Raw genomic sequence first — 23,612 nt, 5'->3', positions numbered from 1 at the left:
AAAAAAACTGCTCTGCTACCATGAGATATTACTTCATACCCATGGGGATGATTATACTTCTTTTTTGAAGGAAAATAAGTGTTGGAAGGAAATAGAGAAATTGGAACTCTTGCGTGCGGCTGGTAGGAATGTAAAATGGTGCAGCCACTCCAGAAAACAGTCTGGTGGTTCTTCAACACGTTTAACAGAAACACCATGTGACCGAGCAATACAACCCCCAGGGATATATCCAGAAGAATTAAAAATTAGTATTCCAACAAGCACTTGTACACACTCAAAACAGCACTATATGCAATTGTCAGAAGATGGAAACTACCTAAATGTCCATCAAATGATGAATGATAAACACAATGCAGGATATCCATATAATGGAACAGTACTCAGCCACACAAAGGGATCAATTACTCATTCCTGCTACAATACAGAAGAACCTCAAAAGCATTGTGCCAAGTGAAAGAAGCCACACACACAAGGTCATCTATTGTATTCATATGAAATGGCCATATTAAAAAAATTTTTTTTCAACGTTTATTTATTTTTGGGACAGAGAGAGACAGAGCATGAACGGGGGAGGGGCAGAGAGAGAGGGAGACACAGAATCGGAAACAGGCTCCAGGCTCTGAGCCATCAGCCCAGAGCCCGACGCGGGGCTCGAACTCACGGACCGTGAGATCTTGACCTGGCTGAAGTCGGACGCTTAACCGACTGCGCCACCCAGGCGCCCCTGAAATGGCCATATTAGGTAAATTCACAGAAATCCATAGAAAGTAGATTGGTGGTTGCTAAGGGAAAGGGGAAATGGGGAATAAGGTTTCTCCTTGGCTGGCCAAAATACTTCAGAACTAAAGGGAGGTGATGGATGGTTGCATAACATTCTGAACGCACAAAACGCCACCGAACTACTACAAAATGACTCATTTTACAGTAGGTGACATTTCCCTCAAAGTGAGGAGTAGGTGGTCTTCTGCCTAGAGGATGAATTGGGTGGGGCAGAAGGGAGATGGGACAACAGCCCGGCAGCTGCCGCAGTAGCCCAGGGGAGAAAGCATAGGGAAGGGATGGTGGGTAACTGGTGCTGGAATGGCCTGCGAAGCCCCCACGCAACTGGACAGGGGATCAAGATTTCAGGGAAAAGAGTGGGAGCGTGGAGGGTCGGTGCAGCCTGTAGGGAGGCGGGTGCCTTGGTAGCTTCCGGATGAAGTCACAGCAACGAATGAGTGCATGGTGTGGGGCGGGGTTGCAGCAGGGGCACAGCAGGAGAGGCCGCTGAGGGCTTGAGTGAACACTGTAGCTTTGTAAAGTGGCCCAGAAAGACAAGGGGAATGTCTAAGAGTCATTGGAGGGGAGAGCCAGGGGAAGGTTTGCATTTGTAGGTGAGGGGGTAATGGAGTATGCTTCAGGCTCAGAGCAAAGGAGCACTCACTAGGGCAGTGGAGCTGAGGATATGCAGATGTGGTGCAGCTTGATTTCCCGCTGGCTCTGGGAAGGAGCTGGAACATTACTTCCTCTGAGAACAGAGAGGGTGACATCTGAGAGCCATTTTGATATGAAAGGTGTAAAAGTCGTGGGATTTCTACCCAAAATGCCAGGGCAGAATGCAGGCAGCTGCAGAGAGGCTGTGGCATGGGGTGAGAAGACTTTCTGGAACAGTTTTGAGGAGAATGTACTAGAGAACAAACTGGGTCTGGACAAAGGATTGCCAAGGAGCCCTGAAAGTCAGGGACATACTTTTGTACGAGAGCCAAGCTTCTTGTTACATAATTTTTTTTTTCCCCAAAAGCACTAGGCTGAAGTAGGAACTAAGGCAGTAATCCTGGTGGGTATATTGTTACATAAAACACTTTAATCAAGTAGCACCCCAAAATAGAATGGGAATAGTGTGAAGGAAACACGAGAAGTCTTACAAGAAGTAGGATTTGGAAAACTTCCATATTTACGTGGCTCCTTCTTCAAAATAAATGCCATTTAAACCTATATTGGATATTGGATAACTATGCATTTATTTTTGAGGGAGCCATCATTGATCTGGATAACTATATATTTAAGTTACACAATAATTTTTTTTCCATGTAGATGTATGTATATGTCACATGAATTAAAAGAGTATTTTAAAGGCATATATATATATTATATATATATATATATATACACACACATATATATATACACACGTATACAGAAACTGTTTCAGAAAATTGAGGATTTTTATATCAGAGCTAACATTAAAAAGCTGTTAAACATGTAACATTGTGCTAATTCTTAGTACAATGTACTAAAAAGCTGTTGCACAAAAAAAAAAATCGAAACAGAGTTCACGGTTATAGAGAACAGATCGGTGGTTGTCTGAGGAAGGTGGTGGGGTGGGCAAAATGAAGGTGGTCAAAAGGTACAAATTTCCAGTCACGAGAATGTAATGTACAGTGTAACGACTATCGTTAACAATACTGTACTGTACATTTGAATGTAACTAGGAGAGCAGATCTTTTAAGTTCTCATCATGAGAAAAAAACCTGCAACTGCGATGGTGATGAATATTCACGGGACTTACTGACGTGATCATTTTGCAATATATACAAATACTGAGTCATTACCTTATATATGTGAAATATAATGTTATGCCAATTATACCTCAATTTAAAAAAAGTACTAATTGATTAAGGAAGTATTTTGGAGAAATAAATTTGCTTCATCTACTACTTTAAGTCGTGTAATATTATCCATTGTAACTACTCACAGCTGACCCTTGAACACCAGTTTGAACTGCATGGGTCGGTCCACTTATACAGATTTTTTAAAAATAAAGTACAGTACTATAAATGTGTTTTCTCTTAAGGTTTTGAATATTTTTTCTCCAGCCTACTTTGTTGTAATAACAGTAATACATACAAAAAATGTGTTCATCAACGGCTTACATTATTGGTAAGACTTCTTGGCCAACAATAGGCTATTAGAAGTTTTGGGGGGAGTCAAAAGACTGTGGGGAGTCTGGGCCCTTTACCCCTGTGATTTTCAAGGGTCAGCTGTAATTATGACTGCAGCTGACACTCTAGACGTTCAATCTTTTCAACAAACATCGAAGGCCCTCCCTGCAAAGTACAGGGTATGGTACTATGAACACTACAAAGACAATAAGAAACAGTCCTTGCCTCAGGACTTCCTCAGGAAGGTAGGATCTAGTTAAGGCTATAAAAAAGCTCATATAGGGGCACCAGGGTGGCTCAGTCTAAGCATCCGACTTCAGTTCAGGTCATGATCTCGAGGTTCGTGGGTTTGAGGCCCAGGTCGGGTTCTGTGCTAATGGCTGAGCCTGGAGCCTGCTTCGGATTCTGTGTCTCCCTCTCTCTCTGCCCCTCCCCCGCTCACACTCACTGTCTCTCTCTCAAAAATAAACATTAAAATTTTTTTTTAAAAAACTCACACTCCTAGAAACAGAAAAGTGGCTGCCAGGGGCTACCAGGGAGGGAGAAAGGGAGACGTTGGTAAAAGGGGATAAACTTTCACTCTAAGATGAACAGGTCTGAGGATCCAAGGTTGACAGTACTATATTGTACAACTGAAATCTAAGAGAACTTAAATGTTCTTACCAAAGATAACTCAGTGAAGTGTTAATGGGGGATATCTTTTCACAATGAATACATGTATCAAATCACCATGATGTAAGTTTTAAATATCTTACAATGTATATGGCACTTTAACCTCAATAAGCCACACACACACATCCAAAGCATGAATAAAAAGATATAGAAGAAACTGATTTTTGTGTAGCCCTCCAAAGCTCCAACCCATCTAACAAAATCTGATTTGCTAATATCTAACTTGTTAGGGTGAATATAAATCAAAATTTTCTCCTTAGGAGGGTAGTAATGAATTTTAAAAAGATGAGGAAACACTGTAATAAGGGACGGAGAGGCCCTAATTAGCAGTATAGGACAATGAAGGAGGTTAGAGGGAAGCCTAAAAAATGTCAGATGTGTATCTATCTATATATACTGTTATATACAGCTTAGCTATTAGACTATCTTATAATAGCCATAGAAACAGATCTTTCAACATAGTGTTCCTTACTGAAAAATCAGAAAAAAATTTGAATACAGCATTGTGTTTCAGCCAGGAAAATCACTACTTCTGTGTTCAGAAATAGACCAAAGACAACACAGATGAGAATGCGCTGACGCATTTTGATTTGATTATTCTACCAGAAATAGGTTTTTTGTTTGTTTTTTCCTGAAAGTGTAATCATTACAGCAGTCCATCCCCACAGGGAAATGAGCTCAAGTGATCTTCCACAATTTCTCTCCATGTACCAGTCACGCTGATGTGCAAAATAAACCTGAGTCAACTTGAAAACATTTTTCACATAAAAATATTAATAAGGCTTAGCTGAGCATTCAAATTAAATCAAGAAGCAGAGGAAAAACAAACAAACAACAACAATGCTTTCTGAAGTATCTATGGGGTGCCTGGGTGGCTCAGTCCCTGGTTAAGCGTCTGCTTTTATCTCAGGTCACGATATCAGTTTGTGAGTTCAGGCCCTGAATCAGGCTCTGTGCTGACAGCTAGGAGCCTGGAGCCTGCTTCGGATTCTGTGTCTCCTTCTCTCTCTACCCCTCCTGGGCTCACGCTCTGTCTCCTTCTCTCTCAAAAATGAATAAACACTAAAAAAAAAAATCAAAATATCTAAAATAAATATATTAGAAACGCAGATGAATGTACTCAGAGCTACGTGGGTCTGAACCAGTGTTGTTTGGGCCCCAAATAGCAAACTCCCTTTCCTAGAGGTATCAAGTGACCTGGGACACCCTTAGCTGTTGAAACTTGTCAACACTGATGTAAGTATTGGTTATAAGCATTAAGAGGTCTTAGTGAATGGGAAGGCATTGCTAGGACCTCCCCCTCTAGGATTTTAGGGAAGACTCGTGTTTAACAAGCAATGGTATCTGAGGGGCAAGAAGAACCAACATCGGTCACCAGGATAAAAAAGTTCCTAAGCACTTAATTTTCCTTTGAAACAAGAACACGAACAACAAATGTTCAAACAACACTACATGCAATGTCTAGGGAACAAAAGGGAGCTTAGAAGGGCAAAACCTCACAAACCTGTGTGCCACGTTCTACAGGGGGTGTAAAATAGTTCTGTGTTCTTATTCAGCTAGAAGGATTCAATCCCTGCCCCCCTCTCCACCTGTCCCCGTCCCCCCAAGTTCAGGACAGGGGAGATACTTAGCACAAAAGACACAAGGTGCATTTCTGTTCTTACCTTCGAGTAGGCTCTAACATGTTATTAAGCTCTTTGTTTTGTAATTCTTTCCCTGAAAATACCCAGGTTTTCTCCCATCTAGTAGGAATCCCACAAAGCTAGTGCCACCACACAAAGGTTCTCAACTTCGGCAAACAAAATGGAGAGGCTTAATTTTCTGGGAAGACAGGGAAGTCCCCATTCTCCCCAGCAGTTAGAGAATTATTTATTATTAATGGCATGAATGTAGATGCTCAGGAAGAGGGACCTATGTTCTGCACATTTTTTAATATTTGTTATGTTTTTTTCAATTTTTTAAATTTTTGAGTGAGGGAGATGCAGAGCAGGAGCAGGGGAGGGGCAGAGAGAGAGGGAGACACAGAATCAGAAGCAGGCTCCAGGCTGTGAGCTGTAAGCACAAAGCCCAATGAGGGGCTCGAGCCCATGAGCTGTGAGATCATGACCTGAACCGAAGTTGGATGCTTAAGTGACTTGAGCCACCCAGGTGCCCCTTAACATTTGTTCTTAATGTTATCCCCTTATATTCTTCAATTTTTTTTGCATCTTCAAGATGTGAAGAACCCCCTGACGTCGACAGTAGCACTGAGAGGAGGCCCACTCAGTTTGGTAACTGATCTGCTGGGTTACAAAGTGAACGGAATCTCCACAAGGCACAAGCAGCAGCACGTGAACGCATCACTATAAACACTAAGACTGTCCGTTCATACAGTTTATTTCACTAGACTGCAAATTTATACACAGTACAAAGGGGTTTCCTGATAGCACGCATACAGTTTACTTTCTGTACTGCTGAAGAACCAATTGTTTTTGTTTTTTTTTTTTTACATTATATCGTGATACCCTATCGTTAAAACGTTATTCAGTGGATTTTTTCCAACTACATATAAACGGAGATTTACCACACACACGGTGCAAGAATGTCTTTATAACATATTTGAATCACAAGATGTGAATCTAAAATACATCACTGTAATTAGAACACTACTTTAAAAATACAATGCCCCACGTTATATTAGCCAGATCGGATTAATCTCTGTATACGTCACAAAGCAGTTCAGTGGATAGCTTCTCGGATAACTGGCAGCAGCTTTGAACTAGGATATCAAAAGAAATCTTTAGGAATCAATTTTGAAGTTTAAAAACCTCTTCCTTTATGTACTCGATATTTTCAGAATCAAAATGGGACACTTAAAAATTTATAGTCTCTAACACAAGAAGAAATCCATCCCTCCCTTAGCCGAAAGGCTGGGGTTGTAATACTAGGTTTTGTAAGACATCTGAGAAAAGCATCGTACGGGGAGTGGAAATGAGTGAAAAAGAGACATAACATTTCTTGAAAAGCATTTTGGATTCCTCTGTCTTCCCTGCCTCTGTCAAACATAAAGAATACTGCATTACAAAAAAAGATAGGTTTCCATAAGATGACGTTCTAAAGAAAATGTATGTAAACAAGTCAGAGAGAAGGATTTCTTCATTTTCCCATTTTGTAGACTGGGGCAGTGGGAAGATATCAGTTAAATAATAGAACTCCTTAGTCAACCACTTCACACACAAAACAGCTAGGGATAATTGCTGACAATTTCTCATGTGTTTCCTTTTCTTTCCCCCAAAGTTTGAGAATGTTTGAAAGTTCAATAAATAGTAGAAAAATAATCCTTTACTTAGAAATTTTGAGATGCATCATTTAGAGCTTAACAGGAGTTCCATACAGCAACTGTGGTATCTAGGTACCGCCAGAAACAAAGCGAGATCTTCCGAAAGCACACATTTCTGTCTGGATGTGCCACGTTCCCAGTCTCCGGCTGGGCACACTTGTCTCTCTTCCAGTTAAGGAGAGCCGAATGTTTCTGGCTCCTTGGGACATTCCTCTGGCTCAGCTTAACGAAGGTTCCCAATGTTTCGTTTATGGGTCTCGCCTCTGTGTTTGGAGGTTTGCCTTCTGCTCCACCCCATTGGTATTATGGCAGGTTCGTTAATCAGGCTTACTTCCCCTCCATTTCAGAACCAGCTTCGCACTTTCACAAACGTGATTTTGTTGTTGTTCCTCATTCCGAAACACATTTGACAGGCAGCAAGTGAGTTAAACCGCTCTGGACAAAGCACGAACACAAGGGGTCTCTTGCTGTGGATTATCTGATGCTGGCTCTTCTTCCCTCCAGAACATTCTGTACCTCCCAGCTCCCATCTTCTCGTGGAGGTCAGGAGAGTGTTAGCACTCTGCATCGACGGTGTGTACTGTCACGGCCGCCTGCAAGTGGTGGCTGTGGTGCGGCATGGGGTGGTGGGAGCGGTAGTGGTGGAATTTGTGACTTAGCAGGGCGGCCGTCTGGGGCGGGGCGTCCAGATCCAAGTCCTCGTCGTGGTTCCCCACATCCACCCCAGCTGACAAGGGGTCATTGTTGCACGGGGGGTTTTCACTATCTTCCTGTGGGCTCATGGTGCTGTAACCTAGAAAATGAACAGAACAAGCAGCTGAGAGCTTCCAGACACAGGGAGAGGTGACTGAAGATTTCTAGGGCACGGGGAGATGTTCCTATCTTTGTGTTACATGGGTGCAAACGTCCGCAGGCTGCCAGCAGACGTCAAAGTGGCTTATTTTTGAAGAGATCTTTTGTTAGCTGTTTCTCCACTGTGCCACTGCCCCCCCCCCAACAATTACACAATAAAAAATTTTAGACACCTGAGAAAGTACAGATAAGAAAAAAAATATATATATAGGAAGCTTTTTCCCAAATCCCCAAATCAACACAACAAAAACTAAAATCATCGCTCTTCCCACCTGATCCACAGATAACTACCATTGACATTTGGGATTATCCTCCTACACTTTTCCCTGAGATAAGATTAACTTTATTTGAATGAATGAATGAATGAATGAATGAATGAATGAATGAAAGAAAAAAGAGAAAGAAAGAAGGGAGAAAGGGAGAAAAAGAAAAAGTAGGGAGAAAGAAAAATAAAAAAGGCAGCTTCAAAAAAAAAAAAAAAAGAAAGAAAGAAAGAAAAGAAAAAAGGAAAACAAAGTCCTAATAGGATTCAAATCAAGTTGGGGGCTGGTGGAGAAAGCTGGGCTTCAACAGGCCTGCACGTGATCTCACAGCAAGGACAAAAACAAGTGTCTCCATTGTGTGTATATCTGTTCTATGGCACACACCGGTGTCTTGGAATTCCTACACACAAATTATACAAGTGAGGGAAATGATGATCAGAGGTTAATGAACTTGCCCAAAGTTCCAGTACCTGATGGGATACGAACTCCACATATACCCATAGCAACTAGCAAAGGAATCAACTATTCTCTGTGTAAGCTGGCTCACTGTATTTAAAGATTAATTTCTTTTGGTATTCTAAGTAATACACGTTTCAAAAGAAAATGCCCTTGCTGATCAAAGGATTCCATTCCAAGAACTCTGGCATGTTTTTAAATATTGCAAAAATCCCCTTTAAAATTTTTGAGAAGTGACAGCTCATTAATATTTCCACTGCATCTACAGTTAGCATCAATCAGAGCTCACCCATGGGTAGTGCTAGTCACATTTGTGGTGCAAAATTGATGTGCTTGCATACAGCCAAGCAAGAATGGGATATGGCTGAAAATGTATGCTGGGTGCAAAAATGAGAAAGGCAACTCTGTCCTCAATGAACCATTTTGCAAATGACAGAATTATTTAAGTCAGTCTAACTCCAGAAATATTTATTGGGCACCTACTATGTACAAGATACTGTGTTAGGCATTGCAGGAGACACCAAGGTGAAAATCTGCTCCCTGCACAAGGAGCTTAAAAGCTAGAGTTTGAGAAATAAAATGAATACAAGCATAGATCCGTTCAATTATTCATTCATTGAAGACCATTATGCAGCCAGAGAGGGAGGCTATAAAACATGAATAAGAGATGTCTCTTTTCCTTAAGGATTTCACAACCGAACAGGAGACATATTTGTGAAGCTGGGTTTATTCTAATGCAGATAATGATAAGTGCTATAGTTGAGGTATAACTGGTATTGAGAACATGGAATAACTAATTCCGGCTGGAAGAATGAGAAAGCTCCACAGAAAAACTCCTATTTCAGTTGGGCTTAAAAGGATATGTAGGAGTTTGGTAAGTGGATAGGAGCAAGGGAACAGGAGCACAGCCTAGAGGTGTGGAAAGCCAAGGCCACTGCTGTACCATGTGGCTAGGACAGGTGCAGGTAGGCAGTTGGAGAACGTGGCAGGAGAGAGGTGGAAAGGTGAGTTACAGTCAGATTATAAAGGCCAAAGCAGAGAAAATGGAGGAACAATACATTTTGAACAGACTGAAAAAAAAAAATAGCATGACAATTTCTGTGTTTCAGAGAGAGTTCTCATGGCAGTTTGGAAGATGAATAAAAAGGAAATAGAGGGGACAGTTGGGAGGTTATTGCAACAGCCCAGATGACAGACTAAGAATTAAAACTAGGGGTATGGGATTAGGCAGATTTAAAAGTATCTCAGAGGTGGAAACAATAGAAGTTGGCAAGCAGTTAAAAGTTAGGGGGGTTTGGGAGTGATGACTTTGAGTCAGGATGAAAAGACTCGGAGATCCCAAGTGTCAGGGATGAAGGGGGCAGAAGAGGGTGAAGTTCATGGACATAGGCGTCTATCATCACTGAGTGTCTCCTTGGTGCCAGGTGGGGGGCTCAATCAAAAAAGGGGTAAGGGGGAAGCTCCAGCTCCCAAGAAGCCCATAGTCAAGAAGGGGAAAAAAAGGTATTCAAACAGAGGCACATGGAGAGGGATACCAAAGCTGATTAACTTGGCTTAGGACAACTTACGAGGACACTTAAAGTGGCCCTCATGGGAGAGAAGGGGTTCATTAGGTAAAGAGCGGGGTGGAAAGGTACTGCAGGCTGGGAGATGAGCAAATGCCAAGACACAACAGCCCGAGAGCCTCTAGGGGCTTTGGGGATGATAACAAGCTCGGTATGGGGGAGAAAGCAGCAGGAGAGGAGACTGAACATGCAGGCTCAGACCAGATCAGGAAGTCTGGCTGAGCTAGGAGCTGGGATTTAGCAACAGGCCAGAGGTAGGGGAGGGTGCAAGGACATAACATGTGCTTGAAGATGATCACTTGTGGCAGTGAGGTGGCTGGAAAGAAGGTGGGACTGAGGCTCAGAGGACAGGAGGCTGTGGTGCTGGCCCAAGGAGATGATGAGGACCTCAAGTGGGCCAGCGGCTGTGTTACGTAGGGCAAGCGGCCGGCTTCAAGACACTGTTCGAGCTCAGAGTAGGTTGCCTTTGGTGGCCCAACTGACTTCCCTGGGGGGAAGATCTAGGTTGACACCCTTGGATAAGGTTGAGGTTTCTAGGTTCAGGGCTGGGGAAACAGTGATGCCTTTCCTCAAGAATCAGGAGCCAGAATGGGATTCTCAGCTTCAGCAGGGCTCGGTCTGGAACGTGAGACTGGATGGTGGACGCTGAAGCCCCAGTTACAGAGTGCTGCGTGTGCTTAAGCTGCCATGTGCTTCACACGTAGGGGACTCAAGTAGAAGACACACTTTTAGCAAAATCTCAGCATCTATGTTGATGATTGTTGGCCAACCTTTAGTGCTAGGCTGTCTTTATCTTGCCTCCAAGTACCTCCTGAAGGGTTTCCCATCTCCACTCATTTACAAGCACCCATAGAAACTGTTAACTCATTTTCACATTCCTGGTGTAAAATTCATGACAGGCCTTCTGCCGGGTTCACCCTCCCCCCTTCCATCATCCGGCTATTGTCCTTCATGCTTCAGTTTTTAAAGGTCTTCTCTGGGAAGCAACCCAAACCCCCAGCACCCCATCCTGCCAGCCCACGTGGGGTCTGTTGCCCCTTCTGTGAGTTTAAATGGCATTCTGTGCACATCTCTAGCTTAGATTTTTACTATGCAATAAAACTTAGGGCTGTTGTGGCCATTAGTGAATTTCCATTTATTTTTGTACTCCTAATATTCAACGCAATGCCTCACACAGAGCAGGCACTTCATTTTTCAAAATCACATTACTATGCTCCCAAAGCAACGGTATTAAGAGTTTTTTGGGTATCTGTGGTTTTACCTGGTGTGACATTCTCATCTAACAATGAAGACGTTCCAGGATTCACTGGGCCCTGCCCAGGGGTTCCAACTTAACATGCCAGGGGTGCTCTGGACCTGGCTGGTCATAGGCTCAAGGGTGGTTTTAATGATGGAGCTGTTCCCACAGCACCTCAGGGGCACCCCCATTTCTCCTGCTCTTGCTTTCTGATGAGAACCCAAGCACAGGGTCTTCCAAAGTGAACCCCTTGCTCTGGGACATTCTGTTTTATTTTCTCAGTGTGGCAGTATTGCTCAGCCCCTCTGTAACTTACTCAAGCTTCCTCTTATCTCAATAATTAATGAAAATCTGGAGGGAGGGATAGCAAGCTGTGGAGAAGCGGGAGAAAGCCAAACACATGCTCTCACTTAACAAATTGAGTGTTTACTTAGCACCAGACAATTCTGTTGAGTGCTGGGAACAGTGATGAATAAGACAGATTCAGTATGACTCAAGGCAGAGGAAGCACTATTTAAAACACAAAGGATATCAGCCAATACTTTCAAAGGAAAAGTTTCTTACTATCCAAAGGTGTACACAGTATAGTCTCTGAAAAGGCGACCTCAAGCAAAAAGTAGGCTCAGGAAGGAGACCAGGCGACCACTGAGAACAGGAGTCAAGATCAGGCTTTTTGGTATTGTGCTTACATATTTAGCTGATGGTTCCTGAAGAAACCTCTCTGAATGGGTGGGGAGGTTAGGTCACTCTGGGGACTCACTCTCCACCTTGTGGTCACAGAGAGTAACTGTGGGAGAATATCCACGCGCCTCCAAAAAACAATGGCCCTAAGTTGCACTCTACAGTTTTTGACCAGGTTTTCAAGGCTCACCATTCACCTTTTAAGCTTTTTGGAATTTGCTTCACTAGGAGGAGGTCTCCCTTTTACAAAGAAAAAATTGTTGCTTAAATACATTTATATCCAGTTTCTAATGAGTTGGTAACTAACATGCAGATTCAAAAGGGACAAATACACATTGGTGGTTTTTAACCTAAAAATAAGCCAGTTGATGGATGGATAGAACATGAGATTTTCAGAAGAAAAAAATGGGCAGACATATAGAATTAAAGCATAAATAGGTAGTAATTGTTTTTAATTGCTACCTGCGAGTGTAACAGTAAATCGTCAAGGGCTGAAAAACAGTCATTCTAAGTGGTCTTAGAATATTGACGAAAATAATTCTACCTTTCAAAAACTATTCTTATTTTAGTATTTTTAAGGTACAAAAATTAAAATAAGATTCCTTTGAAATACAAAACTCTTTTGGCCACATGAAATACCACTGACCCCTGAGCAACTTTGAACTACATGGGTCTACTCGCAGGCTAGTTTTCCATAAATACAGGACAGGGCTGTAAATGTATTTTCTCTTATGATTTTAACATTTTCTTTTCTCTAGCTTCCTTTAAGAAAACATTATATAATACATGTAACATACAAAATGTAGACTAATCCACTGTTTATGTTCTTGGTAAGGCTTCCAGTCAACAGATTATTAGTAAAGTTTTTCTTTTGGCGGGGGTGAGAAGTTATATGTGGATTTTTTTAAAATATATTTTTTTAATGTTTTATTTTTGAGAGTGAGAGAGAGTGGGAGAGGGGCAGTGAGAGAGGGAGACACAGAATCTGAAGCAGGCTCTAGGCTCTGAGCTGTCAGTACAGAGCCCCGTGCAGGGCTCAAACCCACGAACCGTGAGATCATGACCTGGGCCGAAGTCGGCCGCTTAACCAACTGAGCCAACCAGGCACCCCTAGATGTGGATTTTTGATTGCGCAAGGGTGGGGGTTGGTGTCCCTAATGCCCATGATGTTCAAAGGTCAACTGTATTTCTAAATAAAAATACAGCTTGAAGTCTACAAGTTTGGCCTGGTGACATTCAGTTTTAATTCTAGGTATATCACAATTCTGAACCACATCCTGAAAGTCTAGTCTGTTCAGTACTTATATATTTATGTGTTTTATTCCTTTGAGTTTCCTTTTGTGGATCAGACCCAAGGTAAAAATGCTCACTGGGTTGCAAAGAACCACGGTGGTACAATTTTACCCCGTCAAGGGCCAGCACCAACAGCACCAAGGCCACCTTCCCCCCAGGGGACTTCCATGATTCTCATGCAGATAAAAGTGAACTAGCTCCCTATCTTCTTTGTTCTGGTCCTTTAAGGAAGCTGTCCTATTCAGTCTTTTATCAGTCTTATGAGTACATGCATTCATTTACAGTTTTCTGCTAGATTGTACATTCCTTGAGGGCAGACTGGGTATGGAGGTGGGTAAGTCACCCTGACCTCCCACCTGCCGTATGCTATTTCATTTGGTGCTCACAACTTCACCAGGGAGACATTTCTAATCTCATTTTAATTATTAGGAAATTAAGGTCCAAAGTAGCTTCACTAAGATCTCATTACCTGTGGAGGGGGAGAGGTGGGTTCCAAGTGAGCTGTGCTTGGCCCTATAATATAAGCTCTTCCATAATCACTCGGCCTCACAGAATTGAGGCCGCCCCTTCACAAGGTCCCTCCACTGTGCCTAGCAAACAGCATAAAAGAACACGGAGCTGAGAAAGAAGGGTACTGACAAAACAACGAGATTAGATTTCCTTGTTTTCATGCGAACCTACCCATGGCCTATTCTTGGCATCACAGGGACATTAACCTGATGCCACCACTTTTAGTGACCCACCATTCAGGTTCAGGGATATGACAACATGCAGTTAAATGCTATTGATTTTTGTGGTACATTTGGAATTATGTGGAATGTCAATGTCTTCCATTTCTTTTGGTGTTGCATTCTATCTGCACGAGGAACTATTTTTCATTCCTCGGGGATAACAGGGATCCAATTATTGTGAAAAATGAAAGAAAGCAAGCCCTTAGCTAGATTCCTTAGCTTTCAGATACTGACACTGCATTACTGCTTTCATCTAAGCTGTTGCTTCATACACCATTTTACTAAGACAATGGGAGAGCTAATGGAACATTGGAAACGTCACTCAGAATTCCAATTTCGTATTGAAGCAATTTCTATCCGGGGAGAAGGAAAGAGAGAAAAAGGATTCAGTATTTCTGCTGAATAAGAAATTATTTCTGTTGAACTTTAGTAGCCTCAAACCTGTTTTATTATTCAAAGGAGAAGAGGCACAGAACTGCCTGGCAGAATGAATTTATGCAGGTTCAAAGGTTTTTAGGGGAAAAAACCCCAGAAAGTCAAAGAAACTGAAAAATTTAAGTTGTGCTTTGACTCTGCATAGAAACCTGAAGTTTCTACTTAGTTGGTTGGAACAATGTCATTCAAAGCTCAAATTAGGAACCTCCAATTTACAAATCAGAGTTTTGGCTTCTGTTTTCCAAAGGGAGTTTGAATACCTGGCTGTCATGTAAAAGGCAACACTGGTTGCCTTGACGAATATCCACTCTTGCATGTTTTAGCACAGGGCTGGGAGCTCACTGTTTGTAGACTTCCTTTTTTTTTTTTTTTCCTAGGGTAGATGTGGAGAAAGAGTCAAAAAGGTATAAATGCATTATTTATGCATTAAAAAAAGATCTGATTCTGGGAAGAAAATAAAGTTTTCTAGCAAATTAAACAAGCACATGAAAAATAAAAAGATCTTACAATTACAAAAAGTTCTTACAAGGCCCCACACTCCTGTCATGTTGTTGCGGAACACTGGCAGTGATGGCTGCAGGGCGGGACATGTCTGCTATTCCCTGTGACGACAAGCCATCTGGATGTTGGCAAGGTAAGAAGCTAGGTGGTGGCCAAGTCTTTGGTACAGCATGTGGACTTGATAATTCACAGCCCGCTCAGCCTTAGTGCCGACCCTTTCTGAGCATCTTAGAGGCATCTTCTATAACCTCCATGACTATATACACCAGTCCGCTTGCCTCTGAATCTCCTTTGCCCCAACTTTTCTTTCATCAGCCTTTAAGCCCAGTGCAAACATTGTCTCTTTGGTGAAGGCTTCTCTGAACCTTCCAGGCAAGGCTGGAGGTCAGGATGGGGAATGCCAGAAGGAAGCATGAACTCTTGTCATGTCCAAAGTGTATACGTGGCTGAGAGAGCCCTTGAGGATGCTGGTGTTGGCCAGCTAACAACAGTGGGTAGCAGAACTGATGTGGATGCCAATTACCAAGGATCACATGGAATGGTAAGCAGGTTCCATTCAGACAATGTGAACCTTTATGCATGGAGAACACTTAGATGCAATCTGTGTGCCCAAGGGTCATCTCACTTATTCCTGCAAGTGCCGAGACAAAAATCAAAACTACCCTTGGGCTCCTAGAAATGTGCCATGTTGGAATATGTCCTTTGGAAAACTATGCCCAAGTAATGAATTTGAGCACAGAACAGGAGGGAGAAGAGGGGATGTGAGCACTGGCCCACAGGGAGCCCACCAGACTCTTCAGAAGGAGCTAGACCTTACCATGATCGCTTTCTGTTCCTGATCGACCCCAGTAGCGACGCCTCCTCTCTGGACTGTGTGCATGTCGTTCGATGACTGCAGCTATAAACCGAGTATTGCTGACTGTGGGGAGAAGACAGTTAATCACTCTTGTGCCAGTATCCTTATTGTATAGAGTACGTTTGCTCTGGGCAGGTTCATTCACACACTGGGGGGGAGCTATTCTTTGGAGAAATAGAAGAAGTAAATTATTATTATTATTATAATTTTTTTTAATTTTGAGGATTAAGGGCAGTGAGAAGTTCCACATCACAGGTCTCCAACATGCATTAAGAAGACATGTTCTACACAGTTGTAGGCCAAGGTATGTATCTCATGCTAATTGAATTCTTTTTTGATAAAGAAATGCTCTTCCCCCCTGCAACTGAATTATATACATTTAATCCCCGGAGGGATTAAAACAATGTATATCACCTGATGATTCTCTTTCTGAAATACTATGCTGGAAAGCAATGAGGAGGAGAAAGAAAAGGTAGGGTGAGGTGTTAGGACAAAGCACTTAACGAGAAAAGGAACATCAAGACTCCTTTTAAGATTTTCTAAAACAAAGCAAACACCTACACTTATTTATTCCTAATGAAAATGGGGGAGGAAAAACCCTTGCCACATTAAGATTCTTAAATCGTAATATACGCCAAAAGGGTAGAAGACAGAACATTTATTCTGGTTTAGCCTCCTGCTGACACGTTCTGCAACAAGGCAGCTTGAATACTCACTGATGCCTCTGTCCTCATGGCTGTCATCGTCCCTTTCATCTCTGTCATTCTCCAGGTTGGACATACGCACTGACATTTCTACCCACCATTAAAGAGAAAGAAACATGACTATTTAATCAAACAAAATCACCCACTTTAATACCCTGTGGAGGCCTCATTTTGACGGCTGGGTGACAGCATTCCATCAAGAACGAGTCCAAACTTGGAAAAGAATAAACTGATGTCCCATGTCCCATCCATTTTTTTTTAAAGGAGGAGGTAGCAGGAATCAAATCAGAGGACCAGAAATGAATAATCAAGAGAGGCACCTGAAATTAACTTCTGAAGAAAGGAGAGCAAAGAAGTTGATAGAGGCTAATGGATCTTTAATCCTCTACCAATGTACCTCAAACAGAAGGAAGGGGTCTAAAGCCATGGCTGAGTGTGCCCAGAAAATGGTGTTACAAAACCCTATTAAAAGGCCAGGTATAAGGTAACACTGGATGACTGTCACATACTTACCAAGGGGAAATCTGGGTATCCAAATCTTACCACAGGGAAGGAGCTTTGTGATTAGTCCTGTTACTAAATCAGGCAGCATTATCCCAAGATGCCCCCCACACACACCCCACTGCCCCATCAGGATTGCGGCCACAGTGAACTATTCCAGCATCAATGTGTCCTTACTGCTGCAAGGATGAGCAAAGTGGCCCTGACCAAGTCCAGAACAATGAGTGAACCTTATCTCCATAAAGGTCAGGTTAATAAATCCCTGGGGCCTTTTACAAAACATGGGGAAGCCCATTAAATGGTTTCGTCCTTGCAAACGGGCACAGATATCCCATTTAACTCCTGGTATGGAAGCCATGATTGCAGATTAATCATTTTGTATCTGGCTCCAATGAATTCTCCTCTTCAAGAGCTGTGATTATTGCTTTGCACATGTTCCTTCACACCACAGGATAACAGGTGCAATAGAACAGACTCATGGTCTTGCCAACAGGGACCCAGGCTATCTTTGCCTCACCTGTCTGAAACAGCAAAGACAGCACATCTGAGTTGAGGGAAGAACGAAATTTCCCACTAAGCCTCCCAGTTCCCCTGCCTGGCTTATTCAAGAGGCATGCCGTGGGAGGCTAATGTGTGTAAGACAAGAGAGCATTGGGGGATTTTCTGGGGAATCAAAATGAAGCTCACAGGGTTGAGACACTAAAGAATGAGCCACGGGCTAAAGGTGGCAAGTAGGCTTTGGGGACTTCCGAATCACACTCCATGAAAGCGGAAAAGGTAGTGTTCTTAGAATTACTTAGGGGCTTACACAACTGGCCACTGTCTTTTCAGCTCTGCAAGGACACAAGGGAGGCTGCTGCCTCCCAGAGGAGCTTTGGATTCATTTGGGGCTCACCTTGGGCAGCAAGAGGAGACATGTGCTGGTGACTCCGGCGATGAATCTGATGGCGGTAGGCATACACTGCAAGGACGAGGACCATGATGCATCCCATGATGCCTCCGGCCACGGGGCCCACGGGGGCACTTTTAATCATGTTCAACGTGACCACCTCGTCACCTTTATTAAAGCAAACAAATAGATGTCCTTTGTCAAGATCTCCCAAGTGTGGTAGGAAGTGGGGATGGGGGTAGTAAGATGGAGGGGCTAGAGTGGGGTGGGGTGTGTTGAAGAGAAGAGCAGGTGCTTTAAGTTTTGAAAACCTCAAAGAAGATCCACCAGAATGTGGGAGGAGTGGCTTCTGTTAATCCCTGGTTCTCAAATTAAATGTCGGCTGCTCGGCAGAGCAGGAGCATATTTGGCAAGGACTACTAAAACAAGTGAGTAGATGAGAATCACTTAAATATGTGCTGCCCAGTGCTAAGAGCCTAGCTCCCTGGGGTGTGGGCTACTCTTGGAAGAGAAGTCATGTAGCACAGAGGTGAGGGCAGCGTGGGCCTCTTGGCACAAATTTATTGTACCTGGTGTCCTTTATGGCAACGAGTCAGTTGCAGGACTCCTAAACAGGGTCACACTTCAAAGCTTATAGGTTCCCTTTAAAACACTATTAGCACAGTCACGTAGGAAACTGCAGGTGGGTATATAAACTGATGTTTTAGAACAAGGTCACTTCAACTACGTCCTAAGCTGGTTCAGTAATAATATGTGAGCTCACGATCCTTCCTCACATAGGAGGAGTTTTTCTTCTATAGACGGGCTAATGTGGGAGGTGTTTAAAAAAATAAATAAATAAATAAGGGTTTAAATATCTCACCTCCCAGGGAAGCTTTGGGACCTTGTACTAGCTCCAGAAAGATACCGAGAAAATCTCAGAGGAGGTATGCAGGTAGTAAGTATATTTGAGGTCTTGGGGCCTGATCCCAGACACTTTCTTCCCTCCAGTATCCCTGTCCCCGACCCTAAGCTACCCATTAGATAGCTCTGGCCTCTGCTGACTCCAGGACCTGAAGTACTGACTTGTAGCCACAGAACTTCTGCCTTGCAAATATCATGAGGCAACGTTGCAGCAGGAGAGACCAATGTGCAGTGGTCACTCCACCCATCGCTGGCCCTGTTCTCCCGACAGCTGGGACTCAAATTCAAACAAACTCCATGGTTCAGCCACGCAGAAACCAGGCCTGACATTTCTCAGAACTAGCTTTATGGGAATGAATTCCAGGCTTGTAAACTTTGGCAGGATACATGGCTGCTTACTCTGCATAGAATATCTAAGCCAGCTTTGAAGGTAATTATCTGCCTTGGATTTGTAACTAAAAAACTACTGGCAAAGGAAGGAAACGGGAAACTAGGGTAGAGGATCATTTTAAGATTTTTGTCCTCGCGTAGAGGCAAAAAAAATTCGTATTCAAGAATCCAAATATTCTGGGTTCCCAACAAACATACCTATTGCTCCCAGGTCATCCACATAAGGACTTTTGGCTCCCACGATCCCCCCAAAGCATTCTTTCTGGGGTGCACAGTAGGATTTGTCCAGGTGAGTCTTTCCATCGCTGTCTACCATGCACCATTCACAATCCAGCACACCGAAGCAGTCCCTGCCAGAGAGATGATGCTGAGTGTTCCGGGAAGCTGTGCTGGGCAGGGGACAGCATATGGACTTGGGCATCAGACAGCTCTTAGGAGCTCCATTACTTACTGGTGCCGTAAGTCCTTGAGCTCTAGTTTCCTTTCCTTATACAAAGAAGAATAGCAACCATCTGCCAAGACATAGCTGTTTTATGTCTCTCAACAACATGGAAATGAGAGAAATAAAACAGTTCTGTGGATCACACCATAAAATCCACACATCACAGATTAGAAGAGGATTATTCCCAAATCATCTCAAAAGACCAAGTGGCCCCAAGGTTCATTAGATTTTGGCCTGACATCCCACATGGGTAGGGTCATTTAAAAAAAAGGGGGGGGGGGAAGGAAACCTGGTCAAATCAATTTGGGAAACATGAGGCAAGTTAAACAGCTTTCTTTCCTGCCAATTTCTCAGAACTTTTAATATGTTAAGTGCATTAAGACTCTCTAAGAGGATGTGTGCAGTGTTCCTCAAATTTAGTTTTGGGGGCACCTGGGTGGCTCAGTTGGTTGAGCGTCCAACTTCGGCTCAGGTCACGATTTTGCAGTTCGTGAGTTTGAGCCCTGCGTTGGGCTCTGTGCTGACAGCTCAGAGCCTGGAGCCTGCTTCAGATTCTCTGTCTCCTTCTCTCTCTCTGCCCCTTCCCTGCTCATACTCTGTCTCTCTCTGTCTCTCAAAAATGAATAAACGTTAAAAAAATTTAGTTTTGAGTTAGTGCCTAATATCCCAAATTAATCTATCTGATGCCCTCTCATTCCTTTGCTAAAATATGCACTAAAAGCAGAACTGGCTGCCTGTTCTACCCGCTGACCGTACAACCAAATGGCAATCGGCAGCTATAATACACAGATTACCCCCACTCCCACCCCTACAGCCCACCACAGCCACTGCTCCCATGATGGCTAAGCCCAAACATCTTAGAGAGGAGGGAGATGCAGCAGGGGACACGTAGTTGTTGGTTTTTTGGTTCTCAAAGCTACCATGAAACCTATCTGCTTTCTAAAAAAGCAGAACTGATCAGCTATAACCCATAGAGCTGGGTTCTGTTTCAGGAACCCAAAAGCCCCTGCCCCTTGCCCTTGGCTTCTGTGTGCCATGTTCCCTCTCATTCCTTTTATCTAAAGAGTAACTTTCCCATCCACAGAGGAGGTGACTAATATATGGTACCAATGCCAAGCAGCTATAAAGAGTGAAAACTGGACAACATTACAACCAGTGGATAAAAGGCATACAGAAATCAATTTTGGGTCTGAAAAATTGGTACATATTTAGAAAACATCAAGAATGAGAGTAATAAATAACAGCTGGCAAAGCTCAATGAGGCTCCAGGTCGCTGTTCCTTACTAGACTCTACTCCTGCAGTGATCGTGTTGATACCAAGGCAAGCAATGGGCAATGCTTACCCACTTTCCATCCTCTGACTGCACCTGCTGTTGACACACTGGTGAAGGGCATCTTGTAGGCCAGGGTCAATAGCTGTGTATGTTACCGGTTCCTGGTGGACCTCGCAGCTTGGGTTTCTATGTAGGAACAAGTCTGGGGGTTAGGACCAATACCACTCATGTTCTAAACTCATCATGCCTCTGGTCTCCGACTGCCTCAGACAGAACAGGGTTTGAATTCTTGCCACCTATATGTAACTATATGTAACCTTGGGTCAGTCACTTAACCACTCTGGGCTTCAATTTGTTTGTCTTTATGTACAATAGAAACAATATATGTATAAAATGAAAATCATAAATATTCAAGTGAATGTTACCTCCCCTGACTCACCACTCTAAATCTTACTTTTCAGAGGTAACCACTATTAACAGTTTAATGAAGGTCCCTTTTGACATTTTCTCTATGACTAAATGAACATTTACTAGTATATCAGTATACACAGCATTCTTTCATTTAAGTTCTAGAGAAGGGACTTGCCCCAGTTTATTTGGCTGTCGTCTTAAAACTCGTCGCTAATATAAATAATGCCATATTATGTGTAAGCACATGTGTGTATAAAAGGTACCTATAGATTTATCACAAGGTTAATTTGAAAACCAAGTGACTCAATGTGCATAAAGTATCTGACACATGGCAGACACTTCGCGAATGCTTGTTAACAGTCCCCTACTTTATATGTACAGAGCACATATACTTTGAACATTTTCACAGCGTTTAAATTTAAACCTGAAAGAGGACTTCATTGGAAGGCTTGAAATCTGGCTCAGTGAACAGTTACATCATCAGAATGAATCACTTCTTATACCACAACCCAAAACAAATCTATAAATGAGGCTCCCAGGGTGCATGTATCTGTGTATGCCACATACATTTATGTAATATGTATATTTTACCGGTTCTCTGCATTGGTGAGGTTGCCAGTGCACTCATTGACCTCTAGAGGGCACTCACAGGGACATTCACATTCATTTTGTTCCATTCTGAAAGGCAGTAAGAAAATTACTATGCAGAGGGTCAATAACAAACTATATGCTGTACATGGACCAGAAGAAGTAAAATTGAAAAAAAAAAAATTCTGAGCTAGTTAAAAGGGAGAGTTAAAAGGAAGTTATGACCAAAGGTTTACACTATGATTGGCTTCCATCCATTACTTTTGGACAAGGATGCTGCGAACCACACAGCTGTTGATGCCTTTGCTACCCGGCCTTTCCTTTTCTCCATGACACGCCCCTCTGCTTTCTACTTTGCTGGTATCACTTCAAAATGACTAGCACCAGTGAGGATATTTAACAGTGTAGTATACAGAGAATAGGACCCATGGCATTTTTACCGGTGACAGTTGAGACAGAGACGATCGACCATGCTACAAGCACAGAAGGCAAGAGAGTCGCAGGTTTCGTTGACAATGCCAACAAACGCGTTGGTTCCTGGGATCCTCGCCAGTCTGTACTTAGAACAGTGGCTGCCGTGCACAAGGTTCGTCAAATCTCCCTGGAGACGATGCAGGGGTCAGAAGTGACAGATAACAATGCAAAGAGTCAGCCCTATCATGGTGAAAACAACCCTTCAACCACCTGCTGGAAACAGTGTACAATAAAACCTAATTTTTAAAAAAATTTATTTATTGTTTAATTTACATCTAAGTTAGCATATGGTGCAACAATGATTTCAGGAATAGATTCCTTAATGCCGCTTACCCATTTAGCCCATCCCCCCTCCCACAACCCCTCCAGTAACCCTCTATTTGTTCTCTGTATTTAAGAGTTTCTTGTGTTTTGTCCCCCTCCCTGTTTTTATATTATTTTTGCTTCCCTTCCCTTATTAAAACTTTATCTGGCTACAAAATATATAGTTACTGCTGACAACTGGAAAAATAATTTTTTCCTTTTTTTTTTTTTTTAGTTTATTTATTTTGAGAGAGGGAGAGAGAGCGCGCAAGAGTGAGAGCCCGAGCAGTGGAAGGGCAGAGAGAGAGGGTGAGAGAGAATCCCGAGTAGGCTCCCCCGCATCAGCACAGAGCTTGACGCAGGGCTCCATCTCACGAACCATGGGATCATGACTTGAGCCGAAATCAAGAGTTGGGCACTTAACCTACGAGCCACCCTGGCACCCCTAAACAGAATATTTAAATAACTAAAGCAAGCATCCTTTTCTTCATTCTTTACCAAGAAAATGTGATAGCCAGCTTCTTGAAATGCCAGATTTGTCTACCACATATAAAACCAAAGATTCAAAAGCAGCATTGTAAAGCATGCTCATTCTTTTTTGCATGTGTGTCCAATGTAGTAGGCCAACTATGAAACCCCTTGCTTGTTACTGTGCCAGTCGTCCCCCTCCATGTGCATGGTGAGGATAACCTACCTCTGAGACTTGTGGCACTGAATGGATTCTTAGGGGTCTGGATGGATTTTCCAGAGCCTGGAAGATGCCCGACTCTGCTCTATAAGCAATAATATAGGCTTATCATCCCGTTATAGCTCTAATACCCAGAAATGCTCCAGGTTCCATTTTGGAATAACTTGAGCTGTTAAGAAATTATCCTAATTCATATTCCACTAAAATTTGCGTTTCTGAAAAATTTCTCCCAGAGTATGCTGGCTTTGTCTGCCGAAGACTCA

The 23,612-nt window shown here is 42.9% G+C and overlaps 1 protein-coding gene across 2 annotated transcripts in view; it reads right to left on the bottom strand.

Moving 5' to 3' along the window:
* Positions 1 to 5,951: 5,951 nt before the first annotated feature.
* The window catches only part of CACHD1 (cache domain containing 1), a 212,150-nt gene continuing 194,489 nt past the window's right edge, over positions 5,952 to 23,612 (bottom strand). For both annotated transcript variants that reach the window (XM_086717196.1, XM_086717197.1), the window contains 8 exons: positions 22,325 to 22,485; positions 21,888 to 21,974; positions 20,955 to 21,071; positions 19,368 to 19,519; positions 17,883 to 18,044; positions 16,499 to 16,576; positions 15,744 to 15,845; positions 5,952 to 7,705 (listed from right to left, as the gene is read on the bottom strand). In XM_086717196.1, coding sequence (XP_086573322.1) covers positions 7,467 to 7,705; positions 15,744 to 15,845; positions 16,499 to 16,576; positions 17,883 to 18,044; positions 19,368 to 19,519; positions 20,955 to 21,071; positions 21,888 to 21,974; positions 22,325 to 22,485 — 1,098 coding nt within the window. In that variant the 3' untranslated portion in view covers positions 5,952 to 7,466. The remainder of the gene's footprint in view (positions 7,706 to 15,743; positions 15,846 to 16,498; positions 16,577 to 17,882; positions 18,045 to 19,367; positions 19,520 to 20,954; positions 21,072 to 21,887; positions 21,975 to 22,324; positions 22,486 to 23,612) is intronic.

The sequence above is a fragment of the Puma concolor genome, chromosome C1, assembly GCF_028749965.1.
Source record: "Puma concolor isolate L17-30 chromosome C1, mPumCon1.1.hap2, whole genome shotgun sequence".
NCBI classification, from domain to species: Eukaryota; Metazoa; Chordata; class Mammalia; order Carnivora; family Felidae; genus Puma; species Puma concolor.
This window is presented reverse-complemented; position numbering and strand designations above follow the sequence as displayed.